This window comes from Hemitrygon akajei, chromosome 15 (genome assembly GCF_048418815.1).
Source record: "Hemitrygon akajei chromosome 15, sHemAka1.3, whole genome shotgun sequence".
In the NCBI taxonomy this organism is placed as follows: Eukaryota; Metazoa; Chordata; class Chondrichthyes; order Myliobatiformes; family Dasyatidae; genus Hemitrygon; species Hemitrygon akajei.
In genome coordinates, this window is record NC_133138.1 from 3,979,998 (window position 1) to 4,005,452 (window position 25,455).

The 25,455-nt window shown below is 43.4% G+C and overlaps 1 protein-coding gene across 1 annotated transcript in view; it reads left to right on the top strand.

The window, feature by feature from the left end:
* rnf130 (ring finger protein 130) overlaps positions 1-9,681 on the top strand; it is a 234,810-nt gene extending 225,129 nt beyond the window's left edge. The window contains exon 7 of the mRNA XM_073067066.1: positions 8,110-9,681. Coding sequence (XP_072923167.1) covers positions 8,110-8,246 — 137 coding nt within the window. The 3' untranslated portion in view covers positions 8,247-9,681. The remainder of the gene's footprint in view (positions 1-8,109) is intronic.
* Positions 9,682-25,455: the final 15,774 nt, after the last annotated feature.

Genomic DNA, 25,455 nt, shown 5'->3' on the forward strand with positions numbered 1-25,455 from the left:
TGTACTTTGAGATGAGCCACAGAAGGTTCACAAACAGGAATGTAAATGCAAGTGCAAGGAGTAAATTTGTATCTTTCAAATTATCTTTAATTGTGTAATTCAGTTAAGTTGTATTAATAAGAGATTTAACTTTATGTGTCATATTTATATCGAAGCATATGGTGAAAGGCAACATTTTTGCTAACGACCAAGAGTCAGAGGATATGCTGAGGGCAGCTCGCAAGTGTCGTCATGCTTCTGGCACCAACATAGCATATCTCCAACTCACTAATTCTAACCAGTACATCTTTGGGACGTGGGAGGAAACCCAAGCAGTCACGGAGAGAACATACAAACTCCTTTCAGACATCTGTATATATTGCCATGGGAGAGCTTTACCACTGACTTTCCTTTTCAATGATCATAGCCTGGGGATTCTTCTGCATCTGTATCTGACCATGGTAGTAAGGCATAGGTGAGATCTCTGTGTCCACAGCCAGCTTACCAACAACCCACCTGGGCTTAATTTCATCCATGTGCTATGACATAAGCTTAGATACAATGCGCCGTCAAATAGGAAACAAGACCGACCGCTGATGGATTTATTTATCAACTAAACATTGAAACATTCAGTGAAGTGCATTGTTTGTGATAACAACCAACACAACCTAAGGATATAGCCCAGAACTGTTGCTGCACATTCCAGGACCAACATAGCATGCCCACAATGTTCAACAAAACAACACAGAACACAGGAAAGTTCCGAACCAACAGACCTCAGATAGTCAGGATGCACAACTGCTCCTCTCTCCCATCATCCTCAACACATTTGCCCCCCAGAGCTGTGTGCTGAGCCCAATGCTGTACACTCTGCTCACTTATGACTGTACGGCCAAACACCCAAATGGTCATATCATCAAGTTCACTGATGACACGACAGTGCTGGGGCTCATCAGCAACAACAATGAGACCGCCTACAGAAAGGAGGTGGAAGAGCTCAAGGCCTGGTGCCAAGCAAATAACCTCTTCCTTGATGTCAACAAGACAAAGGAGATGATAATCAACTTCAGGAAAATTCGCACCACTCCCACCCCACTTTCCATCAGCAGCACAGCAGGGGAACTGCAAGTAGTTTCAAACTCCTGGGACTGCACATCATGCACAACCTTGCATGCTGCCACAACAATCTTGACACAGTCAACTCCTGTATTTTCTGAGGAGGCTGAAGAAAGCTGGACTTTACACATCTATATTGACATCATTCTACTGATGTGCAGTAGAGAGCATCACTGCATGGTATGGAAACTACAGCGAACTGGAAGGCCTGACCTGTGATGGCATCTGTTAGTCTCGCAAGACCATGGATCTGCGCCTGGAACCAGGGTGCAGGCCTGAGCAAGGCTGTATGGAGACCGGCAGTTGCCCAAGCAGCAAGCCTCCCCTCTCCACACCACCAATGTTGTCCAAGGGAAGGGCAAGGTTGATACAGCTTGGCACCAGTGACGTTGCAGGAGTTGCCAGAGCGAGGTTGAAGGCAACGTCTGACTGCCTTAGGGACTCCAGCTCCGGATTTGTCCTCAGGGTTTACTCCTGAAGCCTTTCCCATAAGCATAAGGCAACGGAGGTTTGAAATCAGAGTTTTCCCTCTCTTAGATGGACTGCCTTCCCAGGTTGACCTGCCTTCACCCCTTCTCCTGTCAGTAAAAACAATTTCGCTGGGCTTAGAGGCTAAGCCACATGAGAAGGCCAGGAGTTGGACTTGGTTGTCAGAGGCTATTTGAGGGGCATGCCGTGAGGAGCACTTATAGGTAGTGGGAGCTTGTCCCCACTACCACTCCTCGGCTTGACAACCTTGGAACCGGAAGGCCTGACTACGGGTAGTCAAAACTACCCAGCTCATCATGCGCATACTTGTTCAACCCCACTGAGCTTAAACCAACAGTGAGATAGCCGTGTTCAATCTCACTGTGTTTAAGCATTCGGTCTTGGAAACAGGGATATGGGGGAGTTAAAGGTTAGGTAAGGGTGTGAGGACTGGGATGTGGAGGGTTCGAGGTCAGGCCGGATTAGAATTTGAAGACTAATGACATGGCAAGGTGATGAAGGACATCCAGAGTCTTGGCCTCCACTCTGCACTCAAAGGCCTGCGATGTGGATGATATGGACATTGAACCCATGAACACTACCTCACTTCTTTTTTTATTTCTGTCTTTGGACTATTTATTTTAATTCAACTATTATATATATATATTGCATTGTACTGCTGCCACAAAGTTAACAAATTTCACAACATATATCAGTGATATTAAACCTGATTCTGATTCTCATGAAGATCATCAAATGTATCTATGAGCAGAACACATGAGGGGCAATCTGTCTGTGAGCCCAGAATTCAAGCTTGCACTTCGGGCTCCCACCATCAGCTAGTCTGGGGGTTGATACCAAAGACTGAAGCCTATAGATCAATTGGAAGTCTAGAAGTTGAAGGCCCTTGGCCAAAGCCTGGAGACAGGAGACTGGAATGCTGGGGTTAGAGAACTGTCCATATGTATGGGTGGGTGAGTGGAAGGGAGGAGCTTGTTTTGTTACTGTTGTTTTATTGTCTGTATTGTATGTATATTACCATTGAAGGCCCTCCATTTCTCGGGGTTGACCATGGATGTTGTGTCCCAGCTGTCTATGTGATACACAAGCCAGGGCAGTACAACATGGAGAGCAAGCTGTTGCCCATGTCGCTGGCTCCCCTTCTCCATGCAACTGAATCCAAAGGAACAGCCGAGACCAATACAGTTTGGCAACAGCAGTGTTGCAGGAGTTGCCAGTAAGTGTTGCCTTAGGGATTCCAGCTCTGGAATTATTCCCAGGGTTTACTCCCGAAGCCTTCCCCATGAGTGGGTATAGGGTTTGAGATCAGAGTTTTCCTTCTCCTAGATGAGTTGCCAACCACAGTTGATGAGCCCTATTGGCCCGAAGTGGCACCAGTAACACACCTTTGCCACTTCTCCTGTCAGTAAGAACATAAGATATAGGAGCAGAATTAGGCCATTTAGCCCATCGAGTAGAAACGGTTTGGCCATGCAACAACTAAACCAATTGGAAAGTGAAGAAAGAGGATTGGGAGCATCCTGAGGTCAGAGAGTTGGTGCCTTGAATTTGAAGGGAGGCTGTGAGCAAAGTTCATGTGGCTGGTCAGAGGAAATAAAACAAACTCAGATGCTAATGAAACAAATTGGGTTACTCGAGTCTCAGTTCTGTATAGAGTGGATTGCGGTTAATTAGGCCATTGGTTTATCGGGGCAGCACTTACATGGAACAACTGTTAAGGAGCAAAAACTAATCAAGAAAATAGCCAGGATTCCCTTCATATATTTGAGACACTATGGCGCTCAATTGGGGCAGGTACTAATCAAACAGTTTCTAACTAGCGTCAGTCACACGCACGTGTGGCTGATAGACACTGCGTTGTGCTTACAGCGAACAGTTTTAAAATAACATTAGTTGCATATACTTCTGTTCAAACAGCAGTAACTTTTGTCACTGATAGTTGGTGACAAATAAGCAGTAAAATAATTCAGAATTGTTTTGCTAACTGCGGTTTCAAACGTTCAGGGTTAGAGATCCTGAAATGGGCGGGAGTGAAAATGAAACAATTTCAGTACTTCATAAAGTTAGGAACTATGAAGAATTTGAAGGTATATCAACAATCGTCTTGAATGTTACAATGAAAATGAAGATTTGGAGGATGCATTCATCCGAAGCATTGTATGAAGGCAGACCACCATCTGCACTAGGTGGGTCTGCTGATTTTGTTCATTTACAGTCAGTCAAAAGAACATGGCAGTACACACTGGATGAGTTCCTCCATTGATAACCATTAGGAGCTAATCAAGTCAAACTTATTGTTATTTAACTATATGCATGCATATAATATATATAAGTGTATAATGCATAAAGAAATAAGGCGTTTCTTCGAGCCAGATTGTAAAGCACAGTATACACATACCATACATAATAAGTGGTAACTTATGAAGGTAAGGATAAAATCTACAGATGAATCACACATAAATAACAAACTGAAGTGCATTAATATTAAATATTGTAAGATACGGAACTGTGGGTTCGCGAGGAAGGTGTGGAGGGGGATGGAAGGGGCTGTGTCGAGGTTCAACCCCAGCAGCTGCATAACAGAGGACTCTCTGATCTATGGGCTGTTCCTGGGGACGCACACCGAGACCAACATCCGGTGCAGCTGGCAGATCATCAACTCGGTCAAGGACACTCTTTGGTCGGCCCGAAACTTGATGGTCTACCAGCACACGGAGATGTCCGTGAGGGAATGCTGCCGACTGGCACATTCTCGGCTGCAGGAGTACGTGCTGAGGGACGCACTCAAACTCGGTGCAGCCACCGCAAAGGCCCGGTGGGGAAGGACCACAGTCTAGGGTCCTTCTCCCGTGGGAGTTGAGGGGTGGGTGGCGGGGTGTATACCCCGAAACCACTGTATGTAAATATGGAATAACAGAGTGCCACCTGGGTTGCAAAAGTGGGAATGTAAAGACTGTAATGGAAACATTTGTAAAGGACTGAGAGTTATTGAATGGTTTATTGTACCTAAATTTATTTTTGAATAAAGTATATTTTGTTTAAAAAAAAAGATACGGAACAAATTAACCAGTGACACTTTGAATATGATGTGGCCAAGTGTTCAGAAGCCTAATGGCCTGGGGGAAGAAACTTTCTAATCCTGAACATTCTTGTTTTTATCATCATAGTCTCCCGCCTGATGGTAGAAAGTCAAAGAGGATGCTGGATGGATGGGTGGGATTCTTAATAATACTAAGGACCCTGCATATGCAGCGCTGCTGACAAATGTCCCCAGTGGGTGGTAGGGAGACCCTATGATCTTCTCCGCTGTTCTCACAGTCCTTTGTAGGGACTTTAGTCTGATGCCTGACTGCTCCCATACCAGATGGAGATGCTGTCAATGGTGTTCCTGTAAAATGATGTGAAGATGGGGGCAGGGGAGCTTTTCTTGCCTCAGTCTTCTTAGGAAGTAGAGGCAGTGCTGTGTCTTGTTCAGGGAGGTGATATTAAGGGACCAGGTGAAGCCATCGTGATGTGAACTCCCAGGAACCTGGCGCACTTAACTCTCTCTACAGAGGAGCCATGTATTCGCAAAGGGGGGTGGTTTGCTTTGCACCTTCCTGAAGTCCACAATGATTTCCTTTGTCTTCGCCATGTTCAGGCTTGGGTTGTTCTTCTCACACCAATCCACCAGTCGCTCCACTCCCTCTCTATACTCTGTCTCATCGTTCTTGACTGTTGTGTCATCTGCAAACTTGATGACCTGGTTTGAGCTGGATCCTGCGACACAATCATGCGTCAGCTGTGTGAACCGCAGCGGGCTGAGCACACAGCCTCGGGGAACGCCAGTGCTCAGCGTAATGGGACGAGAGACATTACTGCCCACATGAACTGACTGTGGCCTTACTGTTAAGAAATCCAGTATCCAATTGCAGATGTTCAGACCCACTGAGGATAGTTTCCCCACCAGTTTCTGGGGTATGATAGTGTTAAGTGCTGAACTGAAGTCTATAAACAGCAGTCTAACATATGAGACCCCATTTTCCAGGTGGGACAGGACAGAGTGGAGAGCAGAGGCAATTGCATCATCAACAGATCAATTTGAGTGATAAGTGAACTGGAAAGGATCCAGTGTAGCCAGGAGAAAGGCTTTAATATGCTCCATGACCAGTTGCTCAAAGCATTTCATAATAGTTGATGATAATGCCACCAGACGATAGTCATTTAGGCAGGTTTCTGTTGCCTTCTTTGGTACTGGAATGATGGTTGCCACCTTGAAAATTGTGGCACAGTTTTATAGTTCTGTAGTAGTATTGATAGTGTTCCAATTTGTTCTGTGTTTTATTTAAATACATCATTTGGTAGTCAATTAAATAGTAGTTTATCTTTTTTTATATTTTTTAGCTATTTCCATGAAACTTCGGCAAATTGGAGCAGCTGCTTAATTGAGCCAAATATACTGATCCCAATGTATCCCAATTAACTGGAATCCATTGTATTTCCAGAGCTTGACTGCATTGGGAATAACTGACTGTGACAGCTCCCAGGGCAACTCAGTTGCCAGCGATTCTCCAGAAGGATAAGTATGGTGGAGAGATTCATGTTATTATCCCAGGTGTAGCTGGCTCAGCAGTTGTACAATGCTGATTCTGTGTCAGGAAGTGTCTAAATGAAGCAAAGTGACCTTGAAAGGGTTCTAATCACACTAGAAAAAATACAGTTTTCAATTAAAGCCAAAGAGGAGTTTTGATAGAGGTATACAAAATTATGAGGGATATTGATAAGGTAAAAGCAAACAGGCATTTTCCACTGGGGTTGGGTGGGACTACAACCAGAGGTCATGGGTTAAGGGTGAAAGGCGAAATGTTTAAGGGGAACCTGAGTTGAAGCTTCTTCACTCAGAGGGTGGTGAGAGTGTGGAACAAGCTACCAGCACAAGTGGTGGATGCAGGTTCGATTTCAACATTTAAGAGAAATTTGGGTAGGTACATATACGTACTTTGATAATAAATTTACTTTGACAAGACATAAAAATTACTGTAAGTTATATATACATAGTTTGTGCTCATCACTGTATTTATTGTTATATTTATTATCACTGTGTACACTGTTTACTCTGTGAATTTCATGCCACCAAGAAATTTCATTACATCATGACAATAAATTAAACGGAATCTGAATCAGTTTCTATCAACTTTCCTTAATTACCTCTGAGCAGTACAGACATAATGTGTTGTAAATCTAACCCCTCACATGTATTCAAGTATTTATTAGTATAGACCATAAGAACATCAGGCATAGGAGCTGAATTAGGCCGCCATTCCATCATGGCTGATTTGTTTTCCATCTCAACTCCATCCTCCTGCCTTCTGAAACCTTTAAACCCTGACTAATCAGGAACCTATCAACCTTCATTTTAAGCATACCCAATGACTTGGCCTCCACAGTCGTCCATGGGAATGAATTCCACAGATTCATCACCCTTTGGCTACAGAAAACTTGGCTAAAGTAGTAACCACAAGAGATTCTGTAGATGCCGGAATTCCAGAGCAACACACACAGAATGCTGGAGGAACTCAGCAGGTCAGGCAGCATCTATGGAAATGATTAATCAGCTAGCGCTTCAGGCCAAGACCCTTCATTAGTCCTTAATAATTAGCTTTTTTCTGGTACAAAAATTAATCAAAATAGCAAAAAAAAATAGGGAGATGGTGATTGATTTTAGGAGGAAGAGGACTGTGACGAGTCCTGCATACATTCTGGGAGAAGTTGAGGCAGTGGAAGAGTACAAATACTTGAGTGTTCACCTGACAACAGACTTGACTGAAAAACCAACACCAAGGCTGTTTACAAGAAGGGGATGAGCAGACTCTATTTTCTAAGGAAGCTGAGATCCTTCAATGTGCACAGCAGGATGTTGGAAATCTTAGGCCAGTCTGTTGTAGCAAGTGCAGTCTTCTTTGCGACTTTATGTTGGGGAGCAGTGTCGGTGCTGGTGATGCAAAAAGACTAAATAGACTCATCAAAAAGGCTGGATACGTCCTTGGCCACAACACAGTCTTTTGAGATAGTGGAGAGGAGATCACTAAACCTGTTATCCATATGGACAAACAGGCACATCCTCTCCATGACCTACTGAATAAGCAGCGGAGCACCATTTCAAACAGGCTCATTCAACTCCACTGTCACAAGGGTCGTTACAGAAAATTGTTCCTAACAAATGCAATAAGCATACACAACAGTTCATCTCTGTGCAACAGGCAGGCACACATCATAGTACAATAGTCTCTGTTTCATTATTTTGTACATTATTATTACACTCCGATACATTATTATTGTGTGCATTATCATTAGTTAATTTTGCACACTGCTAAGTGTGTTTTTAAATGTTGCTGCTGTAACGAAAGAATTTCCCACTCAGGATCAATAAAGTACTTATTACTTATTCTTCAGAAAGCTTTTAGGTCCTTTGTTTTACACTCTTGCTCTTTGTCTGAGGTACAAAAACAAACCCCAACCCACCACGTTTTTCTCTGTCTTTTCCAGATGGCTGGACTGAGACCTCTGATGTAAGTCCTCAACAGACCACATACGAGATCAAGCTGACAGAAATCCAGCCTTCCCGTGACCAGCCCGAACAGGGCAAAACTAGCCTCACTGCTTGGATTCCACACTGGTCTTAAATGTACTGCGCACAAAATCTAAAGCTGCAAACCTTTATCTTGTCTTGTGGGTTGTAATCTAATGTAGCAAAGCGCAGAGGTACCACACACTGCCTGTCCTCGCATCAGCTTTCTTCTTGTTACTCTTCCTCGTGATGTCACCAAACAAAATTAATACGCAGGGTTGGAAGGATTAAATTGACCCCATCCTGCAAAGATTACTGTTACAAGCATCATTGTCTTTAATCAGCTGACAAGAAGAAAATTCCGGTCGAGAGATCCACCTAGTTTCCTGACCAGCTTCTGTTTATTTTTTGTTGTGAACAGGAGACATTAGGACTACAGAGCTCAGCTGTCAACATGAACACCAGAGCAAAACGCACCTTCATGCTCTCAGACTCCTTCTATCGACACCAAGTGACTGTCTGACCTTTTCTCCAAATATATATTTACCTAAGATGTAAACATGAGATCTGCAGGTGCTGGAAATCCAGAGCAACACACGCAAAATACTGGAGGAATTCAGCAGGTCAGGCAGTAGCTATGGAGACGAATAAGTAATCAATGTTTCAGGCCAAGAGCATTCATTACGACTATGAATATATATGCTGGCATTGGAGAGGGTCTCAAGGATGTTCACAAGAATGATTCCAGAAATGTAAGGGTTAATATATGAGGAGTGTTTGATGGCTCTGGACCAGTACTCAAAGGAGTTTAGATGAGGTGGGATCTCATTGAAACCTATTGAATATTGAAAGGACTAGATAGAGTGGATGTGGAGAGGATGTTTCCAATAGTGGGAGAGTCTAGGACCAGAGGACACAGTCGCAGAATAGAGGGACATCCGTCTAGAAGAGATGAGAAGGGTTTTTTTTACCCAGAAGGTACAAGTCATTGGGTATGTTTGAAGTGGAGGTTCTTGATTGGTCAGGGCATTAAACATTATGGAGAGAAGGCAGGAGAATGGGGATGAGAGGGATAATAAATCAGCCATGATGAAATAGCGGAACAGACTCAATAGGCTAATGACCTAATTCTGCTCCACCCCGAGCAGGACAAAGTTAGCCTCGCTGCTCTTGGATTCCACATTGGTCTTAAACTTATGATCTTATGGTAAACTTTTTTATTTCCCTCCATAGATGCTGCCCAACCTGCTGAGTTCCTCCAGCATTTTGTGTGTGTTGCTCTGGATTTCCAGCATTTGCAGAATCTCTTATGTTTAGTCTTTATCATGCATTTGGATTTAGCAAACCAGAATGATAGTAGGAGATAGATGGTTAAATCAGGACAAGTTTCATTACCTAGTTGTACTTCTCTCTGCGTTGGAAGGATTTTATTTTGCAGCTGATGCTGTACTGACATTAGACAGAACTAACATTTTCAGCAAGAGACATGGAGTTGGAATTGGCTTATTATTGTCAAATGTACCGAGATACAGTAAAAAACCTATCTTGCATATTGTTTCTACGGATAAGATCATTACACTGTGCATTGAGGTAGCACGAGGTAAAAGATTCAAGATTGTTTAACATGATTTCCAGTACACAAGTGTAAAGGAGAACAAAATAATTGTTACTCTGGATCCAAAGCACAATACAATAAAGAACCAATAATAATAATTAAAACACAATAAATATAAATACATAATATAGCTTATATACATAGATTGATTGCATGTCCATAAAGTGACACTAGGCACAGGAGTGTCTGTACATAAGGTGACTGGCAGGAAATGATAAAGTAGTGGTGGTTGGGGGTGTGGAGGGGTGGGTTAGTGGGTGCAGATGTTGATCAGCTTTCCTTCTTGGGGAGGGTCACTGTTTTTGAGTCTGGTGGTCCTGGTGTAGATGCTACATAGCCTCCTCCCCAATGGGAGTGGGACAAACAGTCCATGAACAGAGTTGATGAGATCCTTCATGATGATTAAAGAGGATACCAAAAGTTTCTTCAGATACATAAAATGTAAAAGAGAGGTGAGAGTGGATATCAGACCATTGGTAAACAATGCTGGAGAGATAGTAAGTATTTTGCATTATTCTTCACTGTGGAAGCCACTAGCAGTTTGGGGGAAGTTCCAGCAGTCAGAAGGCATGAAGTGTGTGAAGTTACCGTTACTAGAGAGTCGGTTCATGGGAAACTGAAAGGTCTGAAGGTAGATAAGTCACCTGGACCAGATGGTGTACATCTCAGGGTTCTGAAAGAGGTGGTTGAAGAGATTGTGGAGGCAATAATTATGAACTTTTAAGAATCAATTGATTCTGGCATTGTTCTGGAGGAATGGAAAATTGCAAATAGACAATAGGTGCAGAAGTAGACCATTCAGCCCTTCAAGCCTGCACCGCCATTTTGAGATCATGGCTGATCAATTACTATCAATACCCGGTTCCTGCCTTGTTCCCATATCCCTTGATTACCCTATCCATAAGATACCTATCTAGCTCCTTCTTGAAAGAATCCAGAGAATTGGCCTCCACTACCTTCCGAGGCAGTGCATTCCAGACCCCCACAACTCTCTGGGAGAAGAAGTTTTTCCTTAACTCTGTCCTAAATGACCTACCCCTTATTCTCAAACCATGCCCTCTGGTACTGGACTCTCCCAGCATCTGGAACATATTTCCTGCCTCTATCTTGTCCAATCCCTAATAATCTTATATGTTTCAATCAGATCCCCTCTCAATCTCCTTAATTCCAGCGTGTACAAGCCCAGTCTCTCTAACCTCTCTGCGTAAGACAGTCCAGACATCCCAGGAATTAACCTCGTGAATCTACGCTGCACTTCCTCTACAGCCAGGATGTCCTTCTTTAACCCTGGAGACCAAAACTGTACACAATACTCCAGATGTGGTCTCACCAGGGCTCTGTACAAATGCAAGAGGATTTCCTTGCTCTTGTACTCAATTCCCTTTGTAATAAAGGCCAACATTCCATTAGCCTTCTTCACTGCCTGCTGCACTTGCTCATTCACCTTCAGTGACTGATGAACAAGGACTCCGAGATCTCTTTGTATTTCTCCCTTACCTAACTCTACACCGTTCAGATAATAATCTGCCTTCCTGTTCTTACTCCCAAAGTGGATAACCTCACAGTTATTCACATTAAACGCCATCTGCCAAGTATCTGCCCACTCACCCAAGCTATCCAAGTCACCCTGAATTCTCCTAACATCCTCATCACATGTCACACTGCCACCCAGCTTAGTATCATCAGCAAATTTGCTGATGTTATTTTCTATGCCTTCATCCAAATCGTTAATGTAAATGGTAAACAGCTGTGGTCCCAATACCGAGCCCTGTGGCACCCCACTAGTCATCACCTGCCATTCCGAGAAACACCCATTCACCGCTACCCTTTGCTTTCTATCTGCCAACCAGTTTTCTATCCATGTCAATGCCTTCCCCCTGATGCCCTGAGCTTTGATTTTACCCACCAATCTTCTATGTGGGACCTTATCAAATGCCTTCTGAAAATCGAGGTACACTACATCCACTGGATCTCCCCCATCTAACTTCCTGGTTACATCCTCGAAAAACTCCAACAGATTAGTCAAGCATGATTTGCCCTTGGTAAATCCATGCTGGCTCGGCCCAATCCTATCACTGCTATCTAGATATGCCACTATTTCATCCTTAATAATGGACTCTAGCATCTTTCCCACCACCGATGTCAGGCTGACAGGTCGATAGTTCTGTTTTCTCCCTCCCTCCTTTCTTAAAAAGTGGGATAACATTAGCCATTCTCCAATCCTCAGGAACTGATCCTGAATCTAAGGAACATCGGAAAATGATTACCAATGCATCCACAATTTCCAGGGCCACCTCCTTTAGTACCCTAGGGTGCAGACCATCTGGACCTGGGGATTTGTCAGCCTTCAGTCCCATCAGTCTTCTCATCACCGTTTCCTTCCGAATGTCAATCTGTTTCATTTCCTCTGTTACCCTATGTCCTTGGCCCATCCATACATCTGGGAGATTGCTTGTGTCTTCCTTAGTGAAAACAGATCTAAAGTACTCATTAAATTCTTCTGCCATTTCTCTGTTTCCCATAACAATTTCACCCAATTCATTCTTCAAGGGCCCAACATTGTTCTTAACTATCTTCTTTCTCTTCACATACCTAAAAAAGCTTTTGCTATCTTCCTTTATATTCCTGGCTAGCTTGCGTTTGTACCTCATTTTTTCTCCCCGTATTGTCTTTTTAGTTAAGTTCTGTTGTTCCTTAAACACTTCCCAATCATCTGACCTCCCACTCACCTTAGCTCTGTCATATTTCCTTTTTTTTAATGCTATGCAAACTCTGACTTCCTTTGTCAACCACTGTGGCCCCTTTCCCCCCTTTGAATCCTTCCTTCTCTGGGGGATGAACTGATTTTGCACCTTGTGCATTATTCCCAAGAATACCTGCCATTGCTGTTCCACTGTCTTTTCTGCTAGGCTATCCGTCCAGTCAACTACTTTGGCCAACTCCTCCCTCATGGCTCCATAGTTTCCCCTGTTCATCTGCAACACTGACACCTCCGAGCTGCCCTTATCCTTCTCAAATTGCAGATAAAAGCTTATCATATTGTGATCACTACCTCCTAATGGCTCCTTTACTGCGAGATCGCTTATCAAATCCTGTTCATTACATAATGTCACTGCATTCTTCAAGAATGGAGAGAGGTGGAAGAAAGGATACTAGAGACCAGTTATTCCGACCTCAATAGTTGGGAAGATGTTGGAGTCAATTGTTAAGGATGTGGTTTTAGGGTACTTGCCATATGATAAAATGGGCCAAAGACAGCATGGTTTCCTCTAGGGGAAATCTTGCCTGACAAATCTGTTGGAATTATTTGAAGAAATAACAAGCAAGATAGACAAAGGAGAATTGGTAGATGTTGTGTACTTGGATTCTCAGAAGGCCTTTGACAAGGTGCTTAACAAGTTAAGAGCCCATGGTATTATAGGAAAGGTGTGAGTGTGTGTAGCCTCCGTTGTTCATGGTCGACCATGGGTACTGCACCTCTGGTAGTCACTGGGAGTGGCTTCTCCGGGGCCCAAGCCAGGGCAGAGTTGATATGGAGATCCGTCTGTTGCCCATGCAGTGGGACCCCCCTCTCCATGCTGATGACAGGTCCAAAGGAACGATGAAAGTCGATACAGTTTGGTGCCAGCAGCATCGCAGGAGTTGCCGTGCCGGTGCTGGGTACAGCAGTCAACCGCCTTTGGGACTCCAACTCCGGATTTTTCCTTGGGGTTTACTCCCAAAGCCTTTCCCATGAGCGGGTATAGTCGCAAGACAGTGGAGGTTTGAAATCGGAGTTTTCCCTCCTAGATGAGCTACCATCTGTGGTTAATGAGCCTCATCTGCCTGGAGCAACTGGTTTTAAGGCGCCAGTGGCTCGCCTTTGCCCCTTCTCCTGTCTGTGAGAACAGCTCTGCCGGGCATAAGAACTATGCCACATGTGAAGGCCAGGAGCTGGACATGGCTGTTTGAGATGCACGCCATGAAGAGCATTTGTTTAGCAGTGGGAGCTCGTCCCCACTACCTTTGGAGCCATAGGAAAGGTTCTAGAATGGATAAAGCATTAGTTGATTGGCAGGAAGCAAAGAGTGGGAATAAAAGGAGCTGTTTCTGTTTGGCTACCAGTAACCAGTGATGTTCCACAGGGGTCTGTGCTGGGACCACTTCTTTTTATGTTATATGTCAATAGCATGAATGATGGAATTGATAGCTCTGTGACAAAGTTTGCAGATAAAACAAAGATAGCTGGAGGGACGGGTAGTTTTGAAGAACTAGTGAGGCTACAGAAGAACTTAGGAGAATGAGCAAAGAAGTGGCAGATGGAATACAGTGTCAGGAAGTGTACGGTCATGCATTTTGGTAAAGAAATACAAGGGTAGACTATAAATGGAGAGCAAATTCAAAAATCTGAGTTGCAAAGGGGACTTGGTAGCCCTTGTGCAGGATTTCCTAAAGGTTAATTTGCAGGTTGAGTCTGTGGTGAGGAAGGCAAATGCGATATTTGCATTCATTTCAAGAGGACTAGAATATAAAAGCAAGGATGTAATGCTGAGGCTGTATAAAGCACTGGTGAGGCCTCACTTGGAGTATTGCGAGCAGTTTTGTGCCCCTTAAAGAAGGATGAGCTGTCACTGGAGAGGATTCAAAGGAGGCTCACGAAAATGGTTCCAGAATTGAATGGCTTGTCATATGAAGAGCGTTTGATGGCTCTGGCTGTAGTACCCACTGGATTTCAGTGGAATGAAGGGTGACCTCATCGAAACTGATCGAATGTTGAAAGATCTCAATAGAGTGGATGTGGAGAGGATATTTCCTAAAGTGGAGGAGTCTAAGATCATAGGATGCAGCCTCATAATAGAGGGATGTCCTTTTAGAACGGAGATGAGGAGGAATTTCTTTGGCTAGAGAGTGGTAAATCTGTGGAGTTCATTGCCACATACAGCTGTGGGTATATTTATTGAGTATACTGGGTATATTCATTGGGCATATGTAAGACAGAAGTTGATAGATTCTTGATTAGTCAGGGCATGAAGAGATACAGGGAGAAGGCTGGAGATTGGGGCTGAGAGGGAAAATGGAACAGCCCTGAAGAAATGGCGGAGCAGACTCAATGGATCAAAAGACCTAATTTTGATTCTATGTCTTATGGCCTTACAGTCTAATGTTACTGGCCCTTTTCTGGCACCTTTGTAACAGAATGCAGAATAAAGTGTTAGGTACAGAAAAAGCACAATGCAGGTAGACAATGAGCTGCAAGGTCAGAACAAGTTAGACTGTGAGATCAAGAGTCCATATCATTGTACTAGCGAACCATTCAATAGTCTAATAACAGTGGGGCAGAAGCTGACCTTGAGCCTGGTGTTACGTGTTTTCAGCCTTTTGTATCTTCCACTCAATGGGAGAGGGGGGAGAGAGAGAATGTCCAGGGTTAATGTACAATTTCTGTAAACGGGCAGTTTATGGTCAGTGAAGGGGTTGTTTATGCAATGCATCTGTGACTATCGATCTTTGATGATGATTTTCATCAGGTTAAGGAAAAATGAAAAATAACACACTCAAAATGCTGGAGGAACTCAGTAGGTCAAGCAGCATCTATGGAGGGAAATAAACAATCAATGTTTTGGGCTGAAATGCTTCATCAAACATGATGGCTCAATTCTTGGCCCAAATTGTCAACTCTTTATTGTCCTCCATAGAAACTGCTGACCTAATGAGCCCCTCCAGTATTGTATGTGTGTTGCTCTGGATTTCCAGCATCTGCAGAATCTTCACTACATTATCATTTCCTGCCAGAGTCACCTTACAAACAGATGCTCTGCATCAGATCTGCAGTAACAGTTATTTTGTTCTCCTTTACAAAAGTGTACTGGTAATGACATTAAACAATCTGGAATCTAGAACACATTTCAATTGTCCATCCTCAGCAACAAATTAGTATACTAATTCTTAAATTAGTATATCAGTTTATTATTATCAGATTCCTGAGGTGCAGAAAACTGTTCATACAGATCAGGTGATGACACAGGGCTAGGGAACAAGGGAAAACAGTAACAGAAAGCAGTTTAACAGCCACAGAGAAAGTGCAGAGAAGGAGACAATATAAACATTGTATTCTATCACTCTTAAAGGATTAAAGTATGAACAAGTTATACAACCACATTTATTATCATGTACTTACTCTCAATGACCACACTAATTACGTACTTGCTATACATGATGTGCAGAAGAGCATCTCTGAACGCACTTCTTCAGATTCCGGCTACTTGTCGATCATCCTCTCACTCACTGACTTCCACAGAAGTTCAATGCTTTTGATCTCTAAGCTCCACAAATCCTAATTTATCTTTCAACAGCACAGTAACATAGTGGCTAGCATAATGCTTTACAGCGGCAGCAATCAATTCAATTCCTGCTGCTGTCTGTAAGGGATCTGTATGTTCTCCCAGTGACCATGTGGATTTCCTTCGTGTTCTCCAATTTTCTCCCACAGTCCAAAGATGTCTGAGTTATGGTTAGTAAATTGTGGGCCGGAAGCATGGCAAGACTTGCAGGCTGCCCCCCGCACATCCTTGGACAATCTTGGTCATTGACACAAATGACACATTTCACTGTATGTTTTGATGTACATGTGATGAATAAAGCCGATCTTTTACTGTGGCAACAGAACTAAATTGCATCAATATGATTAAACTGGAGAGGGTGCAGAAAAGATTCACTGGAACATTACTGAGACTGGAAGGTTTGAGTTATAAGGAGAGATTGGACAGGCTGAAGGAGAATGAATGGTGACCATAGAGCTTTATAAAATCATGAGTGGCACAGATAAGGTGGGCAGTCATGGTCTTTTCCCACAGAGTAGGGGATTCTAAAACTACAGGGGATAAGTTTAAGCTGAGAGGAGACCTGATGGGTAAGTTCACACAGAAGGTGGAGGGTATATGGAATGAGCTGCCAGAGGTGGCTACATTACAATGGTTAAAAAATATTTGGACAGGTTCATGAAAAATTTTGGAGGGGTAAGAGCCAAACACTGGCAAAAGGAATTATGTTAGATAGACATCTTGGTCACCACTAAACTCCAAAGAATATAGATCAAATGCACTCAATGATCTCATGCAGGGATGATCCCAGTGAAACTTTAGACCTGCCCTCAACTTGAGCAAGCTTTTTGATCCCAGCCAGTATCTCCTCATGTGATGTGTATCCATCATTTGTTTTGTTTAGTAATGTTGTGACTGACAGAGTTGTGTGGAAGCTGTAACTGGGAAATATAAAAGTCTTTATTCACACAGCGAACCTCCAGGAGAGAGTGAGTCCAGGAGAATTGTACTCATTCACATTCGAGTTTATTGTATTCAACATGTACACAACAAAATGAAGGACTAAGGTGTAAAACATAGTACATGTATCACATACAGCACATCAAATATTAACAAATAATAAAATAAAATTCTGTAGATGCAAAAGTTGACATTTTCTTCAACACAAAGATAATAAATTATGAACTACAGTCTCAATTGCTATAATCACAACTTCAACATTTGCAGGTAGTCAGGTAACTTTACAGAATTATATTTATCATGGTAGCACATTGCAACTAGCAGAACTGCTTTGAATAATCAAGAATCAACTTTATTTACCATATACATTTCCATGTATTAGGAATTTGCTGTGGTGCGCTGGTCAGGGTGACATTCAACAAAATACAACATTCAACAATTAGAAACATAGAAAACCTACAGCCCAATACAGGCCCTCAGGCCCACAAAGTTGTGCCAAGCATGTCCCTACCTTAGAAATTACTAGACTTACCCATAGCCCTCTATTTTTCTGAGCTCCACATACCTATCTAAAGTCTCTTAAAAGACCCTATCGTATCCGCCTCCACCACCATTGCTGGCAGCCCATTCCACGCAGTCACCACTCTGAGTAAAAAAACTTAGCCCTGACATCTCCTCTGTACCTACTCCCCAGCACCTTAAACCTGTGTCCTCTTGTGACAACCATTTCAGCCCTGGGAAAAAGCCTCTGAATATCCACACGATCAATGCCTCTCATCATCTTAAACACCTCTATCAGGTCACCTCTCATCCTCCTTCGCTCCAAAGAGAAATTATAAAGGATTATTCATTTAAAAAGTCAGAGGTTGAAGTACGGATGTAATAAGGCCCTCCATTTTCTGGGGTCAACCATGGATGTTGCATCCCAACAAGCTAGGGCAGAACAATATGGACAGCTAGCTCCCCCTCTCCATACAGTTGATGAACCTAAAGGAACTGCAGAGACCGATACAGTTTGGCACCAGTGACGTCGCAGGAGTTGCCAGTCAGCATTGAACTCAGTGTAGGACTGCAGCTCCGGATTTTACCCCCAGGGTTTACTCCCAAAGCCTTCCCCATGAGCGCATATAGCCGCAAGGTAATGGGTTTGAGATCAGAGCTGCCAGCCGTGGCTGACGAGCCCATCTGCCTGAAGTGACTGGTTTTAAGGCATCAGTAGAAACAGTTCTGCCGATCTTTGTAGCTAAGCCACACGTGAAAACCAGGCGCTGCACTTGGTTGTCAGAGGGTATTTGAGGTGCACGCCACTGGGCACATTTAATAGGTAGTGGGAACTTGCCCCATTACCACCCCCAGCTTTGAGAACATTAAAGAACCAGATATAGAATAAAATGTACAAAAATACATAAACACCAGTGTACATTTACAATGTAAACAGTATTATAAACAGTAAGTGAAGTGACGGGGCAATAAGAGGAGGGGTTAACCAGAACGATTGACTAGATTATCTGACGGGGGGAAGAAATTTTCTAAGTTTTTCAAAAGGAGCTTTTAATACTTTTAATACATGTCTGTTCCAAAATACACCTCTTCTGTTAGAGTGTTGAGAAATGGCTCCATTTAATAATAGATCTGCCCAGAACTGTGTGTTTCAAAGTACATGTACTTCTCTATGTAGTTTCAAAGTACATTTATTATTCAAGTATGAATACCATATACAACCTTGAGATTCTTCTCCTTACAGACAGACACAGAACAAGAAACCCAATAGAATCTATTAAAAAAAGATGACAGTCAAACACCAGATGTGCAGGAAAAAAGCACAAATCATATAAACAACAAAATGTAACCTAATAACATTCAGACTGAAGTTCACAAAAGCGATTCCACAGCCACGAAGTCGGTCACCACTATAGCCATTCAGGAGCCCATTGGTTGCAGGTCACTGCCTCAGTTCAGCTCAGAGAAACGTAAACCAGACCCCAGAGAGCAGCGAGCTGAATGCCAACAAGTCCCTCACCTCCGGCTCTGATATCCTGACCTTTTCAATCAGGCCTGGCACTCAAATCAGCCAGATCTTGAGTCATTCTCAGACCCAGGTCCTGCTGCTTCGATATGCTTTCCGGCCTAGTCTCCATCACCTCGAATCAGCCTTATCCTGACTTTCCAATTTGGTTTGGTGTTAAATCTAGACTTTAAGACATAGGAGCAGAACTAGACCATTTGGCCCCTTGAGTCTCCTCCGCCATTCAATCACAGCTGATCCTTTTTTCCCCTCCACAGCTCCACTCCCCAGCCTTCTCTCCATAACCTTTGATACTATGTCAAATCAAGAACATATCAATCTCTGCCTTAAATACACCCAATGACCTGGCCTCCACAGCTACATGTGGCAACAAATTCACCACCCTTTGGCTAAAGAAATTTCTCTGCATCTGTTTTAAATAGACATCCCTCTATCCTGAGGCTGTCTTAGACTCTCCCACCATGGGAAACATCCTTTCTACATCTACTCTATCTAGGCCTTTCAACATTCAAAAGGTTTCAATGAGACGCCCTCCCCCCATCCTAAATATCAGCGAGTACAGACCCAGAGCTATCAAAAGTTCCTCATATGATAACTCTTTCTTTCCTGGAATCATCCTTGTGAACCTCCTCTGGACCCTCTCCAATGCCAGCACATCTCTTCTAAGATGAGGGGCCCAAAATTGTTCACAATACTCAAGGTGAGGTCTCACCAGTGCCTTATAAAGCCCTCAGCATCACATCCCTCCACTTGTATTCTAGACCTCTTGAAATGAATACTAACATGGCTTTTGTCTTCCTCACCACAGACTCTACCTGCAAGTTAACCTTCAGAGTGTTCTGCACAAGGACTCCCAACTCCCTCTACATCTCAGATTTTTAGATTTTCTCCGTTTAGAAAATAGTATTGATTCCTTCTATCAAAAGTGCATGACCATACATTTTCCATCATCATATTTCATTTGCCATTTTCTTGCCCATTTTCCTAATCTGTCCAAGTCCTTTTGCAGCCCACCCGTTTCCTCAACACTACCTGCCCCTCCACCAATCTTCATATCATCTACAAGCTTGGCAACAAAGCCATCTATTCCATCATCTAAATCATTGATATACAGCATAAAAAGAAGTGGTTCCAACACCGACCTTTGTGGAACACCACTAGTCAGGGGCAGCCAACGAGACAAGGATCCTTTTATTCCCACTCGCTGTCACCTACCAATCAGCCAATGCTTTAACCATGCCAGTAACTTTCCTGTAATACCAGAGTCTCTTAACTTGGTAAGCAGCATCATGTGTGTCAAAGCCCTTCCGAAAATCCAGTACAACATCCACTGCATCTCCTTTATCTATCCTACTTGTAATCTTCTCAAAGAATTCCAACAGGTTCACCAGGCAGGATTTTCCCTGAAGGAAACCATGCTGACTTTGTCCTATCCTGTTCTGGATCACCAAGTACTCCATAACCTCGTCCTTAACAATTGACTCTAACATCTCCCCAACCACTGAAGTCAGGCTAACTGGTCTATAATTTCCTTTCTGTTGCCTCCCTCCTTTCTTAAAGAGCAGAGTTTCCAGTCCTCTGGCACCATGCCAGAGTTCAATAATTCTTGAAAGATCATTATTGCCTCTACAATCTCTACTGCTGCCTCTTTCAGAACCCTAAGGTTCAGTTCATCTGGTCTTGGTGATTTGTGTACCCTTAAGTCTTTCAGCTTTTCAAGCACTTTCTTCCCTGTAATAGCAACTGTACTCACTTCTCTTTCCACACACCCTTCAATGCCTGGCACACTTTTAGTGTCGTGCACAGAGAAGACTGATGCAAAATATTCATTTTGTTCGTCTGTCATCTCCTTGTCCCTCATTATTATTTCTCCAGCCTCATTTTCTAGTGGTCCTATATCTGGTCTCATCTCTCTTTTATTTTTTATTTCTTTGAAAAAGCTTTTTCTATCCACCTTGATATTATTTACTAGCTTGTGTTCTATTTCATCTTTTTCCTCCCAATAATTATTTTAGTTACTGTCTGTAAGGTTTTTAAAGCTTTCCAATCCTCTATCTTCTCATTAATTTTTGCTTTGTTCTATGCCCTCTCTTTTGTTTTTACATCAGCTTTGACTTCCCTTGTCAACCACAGTTGAACTATTTTTGCTATTTGAATATTTCTTCATTATTGGAATACATCTATCTTGCACCTTCCTCATCTTCCCCAGAAACTCACACCATTGCTGCTCTGCTGTCATCCCTGCCAGCATCTCCTTCCAATTTACTTTCACCAACTCCTCTCTCATACCACTGTAATTTCCCTAATCCACTGAAATACTGCTATGTCAGACTTTATTTTCTCCCTATCAAATTTCAAGTTGAACTCAATCATATGGTGATCACAGCCTCCTAAGGGTTCTTTTACCTTAAGCTCCGTAATCTCCTCTGGTTCATGACATAACACCCATTCCAGTATAGCTGGCAACCCTAGTAGGCTCAACAACAAACTGCTCAAAAAAGCCATCTTGTAGATATTCAACAAATTCACTCTCGAGATCCATTACCAACCTGATTTTCCCAATGGACCTGCATGTTGAAATTTCCTGTGACCACCATAACATTGCCCTTTTGACGCACCTTTTCTAGTTCCCTTTGTAATCTGTGGTCCACATCCCAGCTTCTGTTGGGAGGCCTGTATATAACACCCATCAGGATCCTTTCACCTTGCAGTTACTCAACTCAACCCACAAGGATTCAACATCTTCTGATCCTATGTCACATCTTTCTACTGATTTGATGCCACCATTCTTTACCAGCAGAGCCACATCACCACCTCTGCCAACCTTCTTATCCCTCTAATACAAGTGTGAGCTTGGACATTCAGCTCCCAGCAACAACCATCCTTCAGCCACAATTCAGTGATGGCCACAACATCATACCTGACAAACTCTAATAGTGTAACAAGATCACCCACCTTATTTCGTGTACTCCATGCATTGAGATATAACTCTTTGAGTACTGTATTTGCTATCCGTTTTGATTCTGTGTCCTTAATGCCCTGCTGGCTGCAACTATGTCCTTTCATCTGCCTGCCCTTCCTGATAGTCTGAATGCACACGATCTCTGCTTTTTTACCATCCATCCTATCCTGAGTCCCTTCACTCCAGTTTTCACTCCCTGCCAAATTCGTTTAAACCCTCGCCAACAGCTCTAACAAACTCACCCGCAAGAATATTGGTTTCCCTCATGTTCAGATGCAACTTGTCACTTTTGGACGGGCCATACCTCCTCCAGAAGAGATGCCAATGATCCAAGAACTAGAAGCCCTGCCCCTTGCTCCAGCTTCCCAGCCACGTATTAATCTTCCAAATCATCCTGTTTTTACCCTCACTGGCATGTGGCACAGGCAGCAATCCAGAAATTACTACCCTGGAGGTTCCGCTTCTCAGCTTTCTACCTAGCTCTCCAAATTCTCTTTTCAGGACCTCTTTGCTTTTCCTTCCTATGTCATTGGTATCCATATGTACCAAGACATCTGGCTGCTCCCCCTCCCCTCACCCCTCCAAAATGCAGTGGATACAATCTGAGACATCCCTGATCTTGGCACCTGGGAGGCAACAAACCATCTGGGTGCCCCATTTATGTCCACAGAATTTCCTGTCTATTCCCTTGACTATTGAGTCCCCTATCATGACCGCTCCCCTTTCTCCCTCTTTCCCTTCTCCACCACCAACTCACACTCAGTGCCAGTAACCTGGTCTCCATGGCATTCCCCCGGGAGGTCATCCCCCACAACAGTATCCAAAATGGTATACTTGTTATTGAGGGGAATGGCCGCAGGGGTGCTCTGCGCTAACTGCCTATTCACATTTCCATTTCTCCTGACAATCATCCAGCTATCTTTTGAATCATCCTTTGAACCAAAGCTTGACACTCCCATTCTCACCACTTCCCCTGCTCCCGGGCCAGGGCCTGAGCCCCGTGACCTTGCTTCGGTTCTGCCTCCAAGTCTGCTCCAGCAATGGCCCCACTACCTCAACTTATCCTGTAAACACCACGGCATAACCGCCCTGCACCTTCGAAACTTCAGTTCACACGGCGAATATGCCAGGTCGTTCGGGTGATTCAGAAGCTCAGCTCCGAAAGGGAAGTTACAGGCTATTGATTACAGGGATCGTATCTGACAAAAACGTGTGATTAATACAGTAATCGATAGGTTTTGCTTGTTTTGTTTGCTGCCAGCGTTGAAATGTTCTCACAATCCATGGACTCACTTTCAAGGACTCTTCATCTCAATGTTCTCAATGTTTATTATTTATTTGTTTATTTCTGTTTACACAGTTTTTTGTCTTTTGCAAACTGGTTGAATACCAAGTTGGTGCAGTCTTTCCTGCAAGAAAATGAATCCCAGGTTTGTATATAGAGACATGAATGCATTTTCATATTAAATTTACTTTGAACTTTGAAGAACCTATCCACCTCTACATTGGATGCAATCTCACTGGCTCTCTATTTGGCCTGGACAACAGCAATACAAGTCAAGTCACTTTTTATTGTCATTTCAACCATAACCACTGGTACAGTACATAGTAAAAACGAGACAACATTTTTCAGGACCATGGTGCTACATGAAACAGTACAGAAACTACACTGAAACTACGTGAAAACAACACAGAAAAAAACTACACTAGACTACAGACCTACCCAGGACTGCATAAAGTGCACAAAACAGTGCAGGCATTACAATAAATAATAAACAAGACAATAGGCACAGTAGAAGGCAGTAAATTGGTGTCTGTCCAGGCTCTGGGTATTGAGGAGTCTGATAGCTTGGGGGAAGAAACTGTTACATAGTCTGGTCGTGAGAGCCCAATACTGATATCAATACTCATGTCAGGCAGCTGTTTATTGATTACAGCTCAGTGTTCAACATAATCACACCCTCAGTTCTAATCAAACAGCTCCAAAGCCTGGGCCTCTATACCTCCCTCTGCAACTGGATCCTCACAGGGAGACCACAGTCTGTGCAGTTTGAAAATAACATCTCCTCCTGTCACAACCACGCATTCAGTAGTGCAGCAGATTCGGCAATTGCGCTGGTGAACATGCACACGTCAGCTAATTATCATTTCATTGTGATAGTATTTAACTCTATTCATTCTGTCATGGTATTTATCGAGACTCAGACACGGCAATGCTTCGCTGTCTGTTTTGCATTCAGTCTTGCCTGAGAAATTGGACTATCAAGTCATCTGAAGACTAGTGGTATTCATTTTAATCTTGGTATTTCTTTTCAGCTGCAGTGTAGGCTTCATTTTCCATTTGAGAGTTTTAGTTAACTGCCCTGTTTGGCCGAGCGTTTATTGTTTTCATTTCCCTTTAGCACCGTTCTCATTAAAGTCTGTGAACTATCAACCTGCTTCAGTGTCTCCCACTCCACACTTGGGCCATGTCCGAATATGGTGACACATCCTGACGATGAACGCTGCTGCACCTCAGGGCTGTGAGCCTAGCCCACTGCTCTACTCTCTCTCTACACCCACAACAGTGTGGCTCAGCACAGCTCAAATACCATCTACAAGTTTGCTGATGACACAACTATTGTTCACAGAATTTCAGATGCTGATGAGTGAGGTAGATCAGCTGGTTGAGAGGTGTTTCAGTGACAAACTTGTCAGCAAGACCAAGGCGTTGATTGTGGTGTTCAGAAACGGGAAGTTGAGGCAACACACACCAGTCTTCATTGAGAGATGAGAAGTGGAACGGGTGAGCGGTTTTAAGTTCCTGGGTGTCAACATCTCTCAGGATCTATCCTGAACCCAACATATCGATGCAACTACAAAGGCGGCATGACAGTGATTATATTTCATTAGGAATTTGGGAGAGTTGGTACATCGCATAGACACTGGCGAGTTTCTACAGATGTCCCATGGAGAGCATTCTAACCGGTTGCATCCCCGTCTGGTGTGGAGGGGCCACTGCACAGGATCAGAAAAGGCTGCAGAAAGTTGTAAACTCAGCCAGCTTCGTCATGGGCACTGGCCTCACCAGCATCAAGAACACATCAGACGGCGATGCCTTAAGAAGATGGCATACATTATTAAAGATCCCCATCACCCAGCTCATTGCTTTAAAAGGTAACACGGGACTGGAAAGCAAGTGGGCAGGAGCCAGGATGAGATGGTGGAGGAGTACAAACTGATTGTCCCCTCCCCCCCCTTTCTATTCTCCATTCTGGATCCCTTCTCACCCCTTCACCTCACCTAGCGAAGGTACTCGGCCTGAAACATAGACTGTTTATTCATTTCCATAGAATATGCCTGGCCTGCTGAGTTCCTGCAGCATTTTGTATGCAGTTCTGAATTTCCAGCATCTGCAGAATCTCTTGTATTTAGAAATAAATTTGAGCTAGTGTGATGGAGAAGTGAAGTGCGAATGGTGGC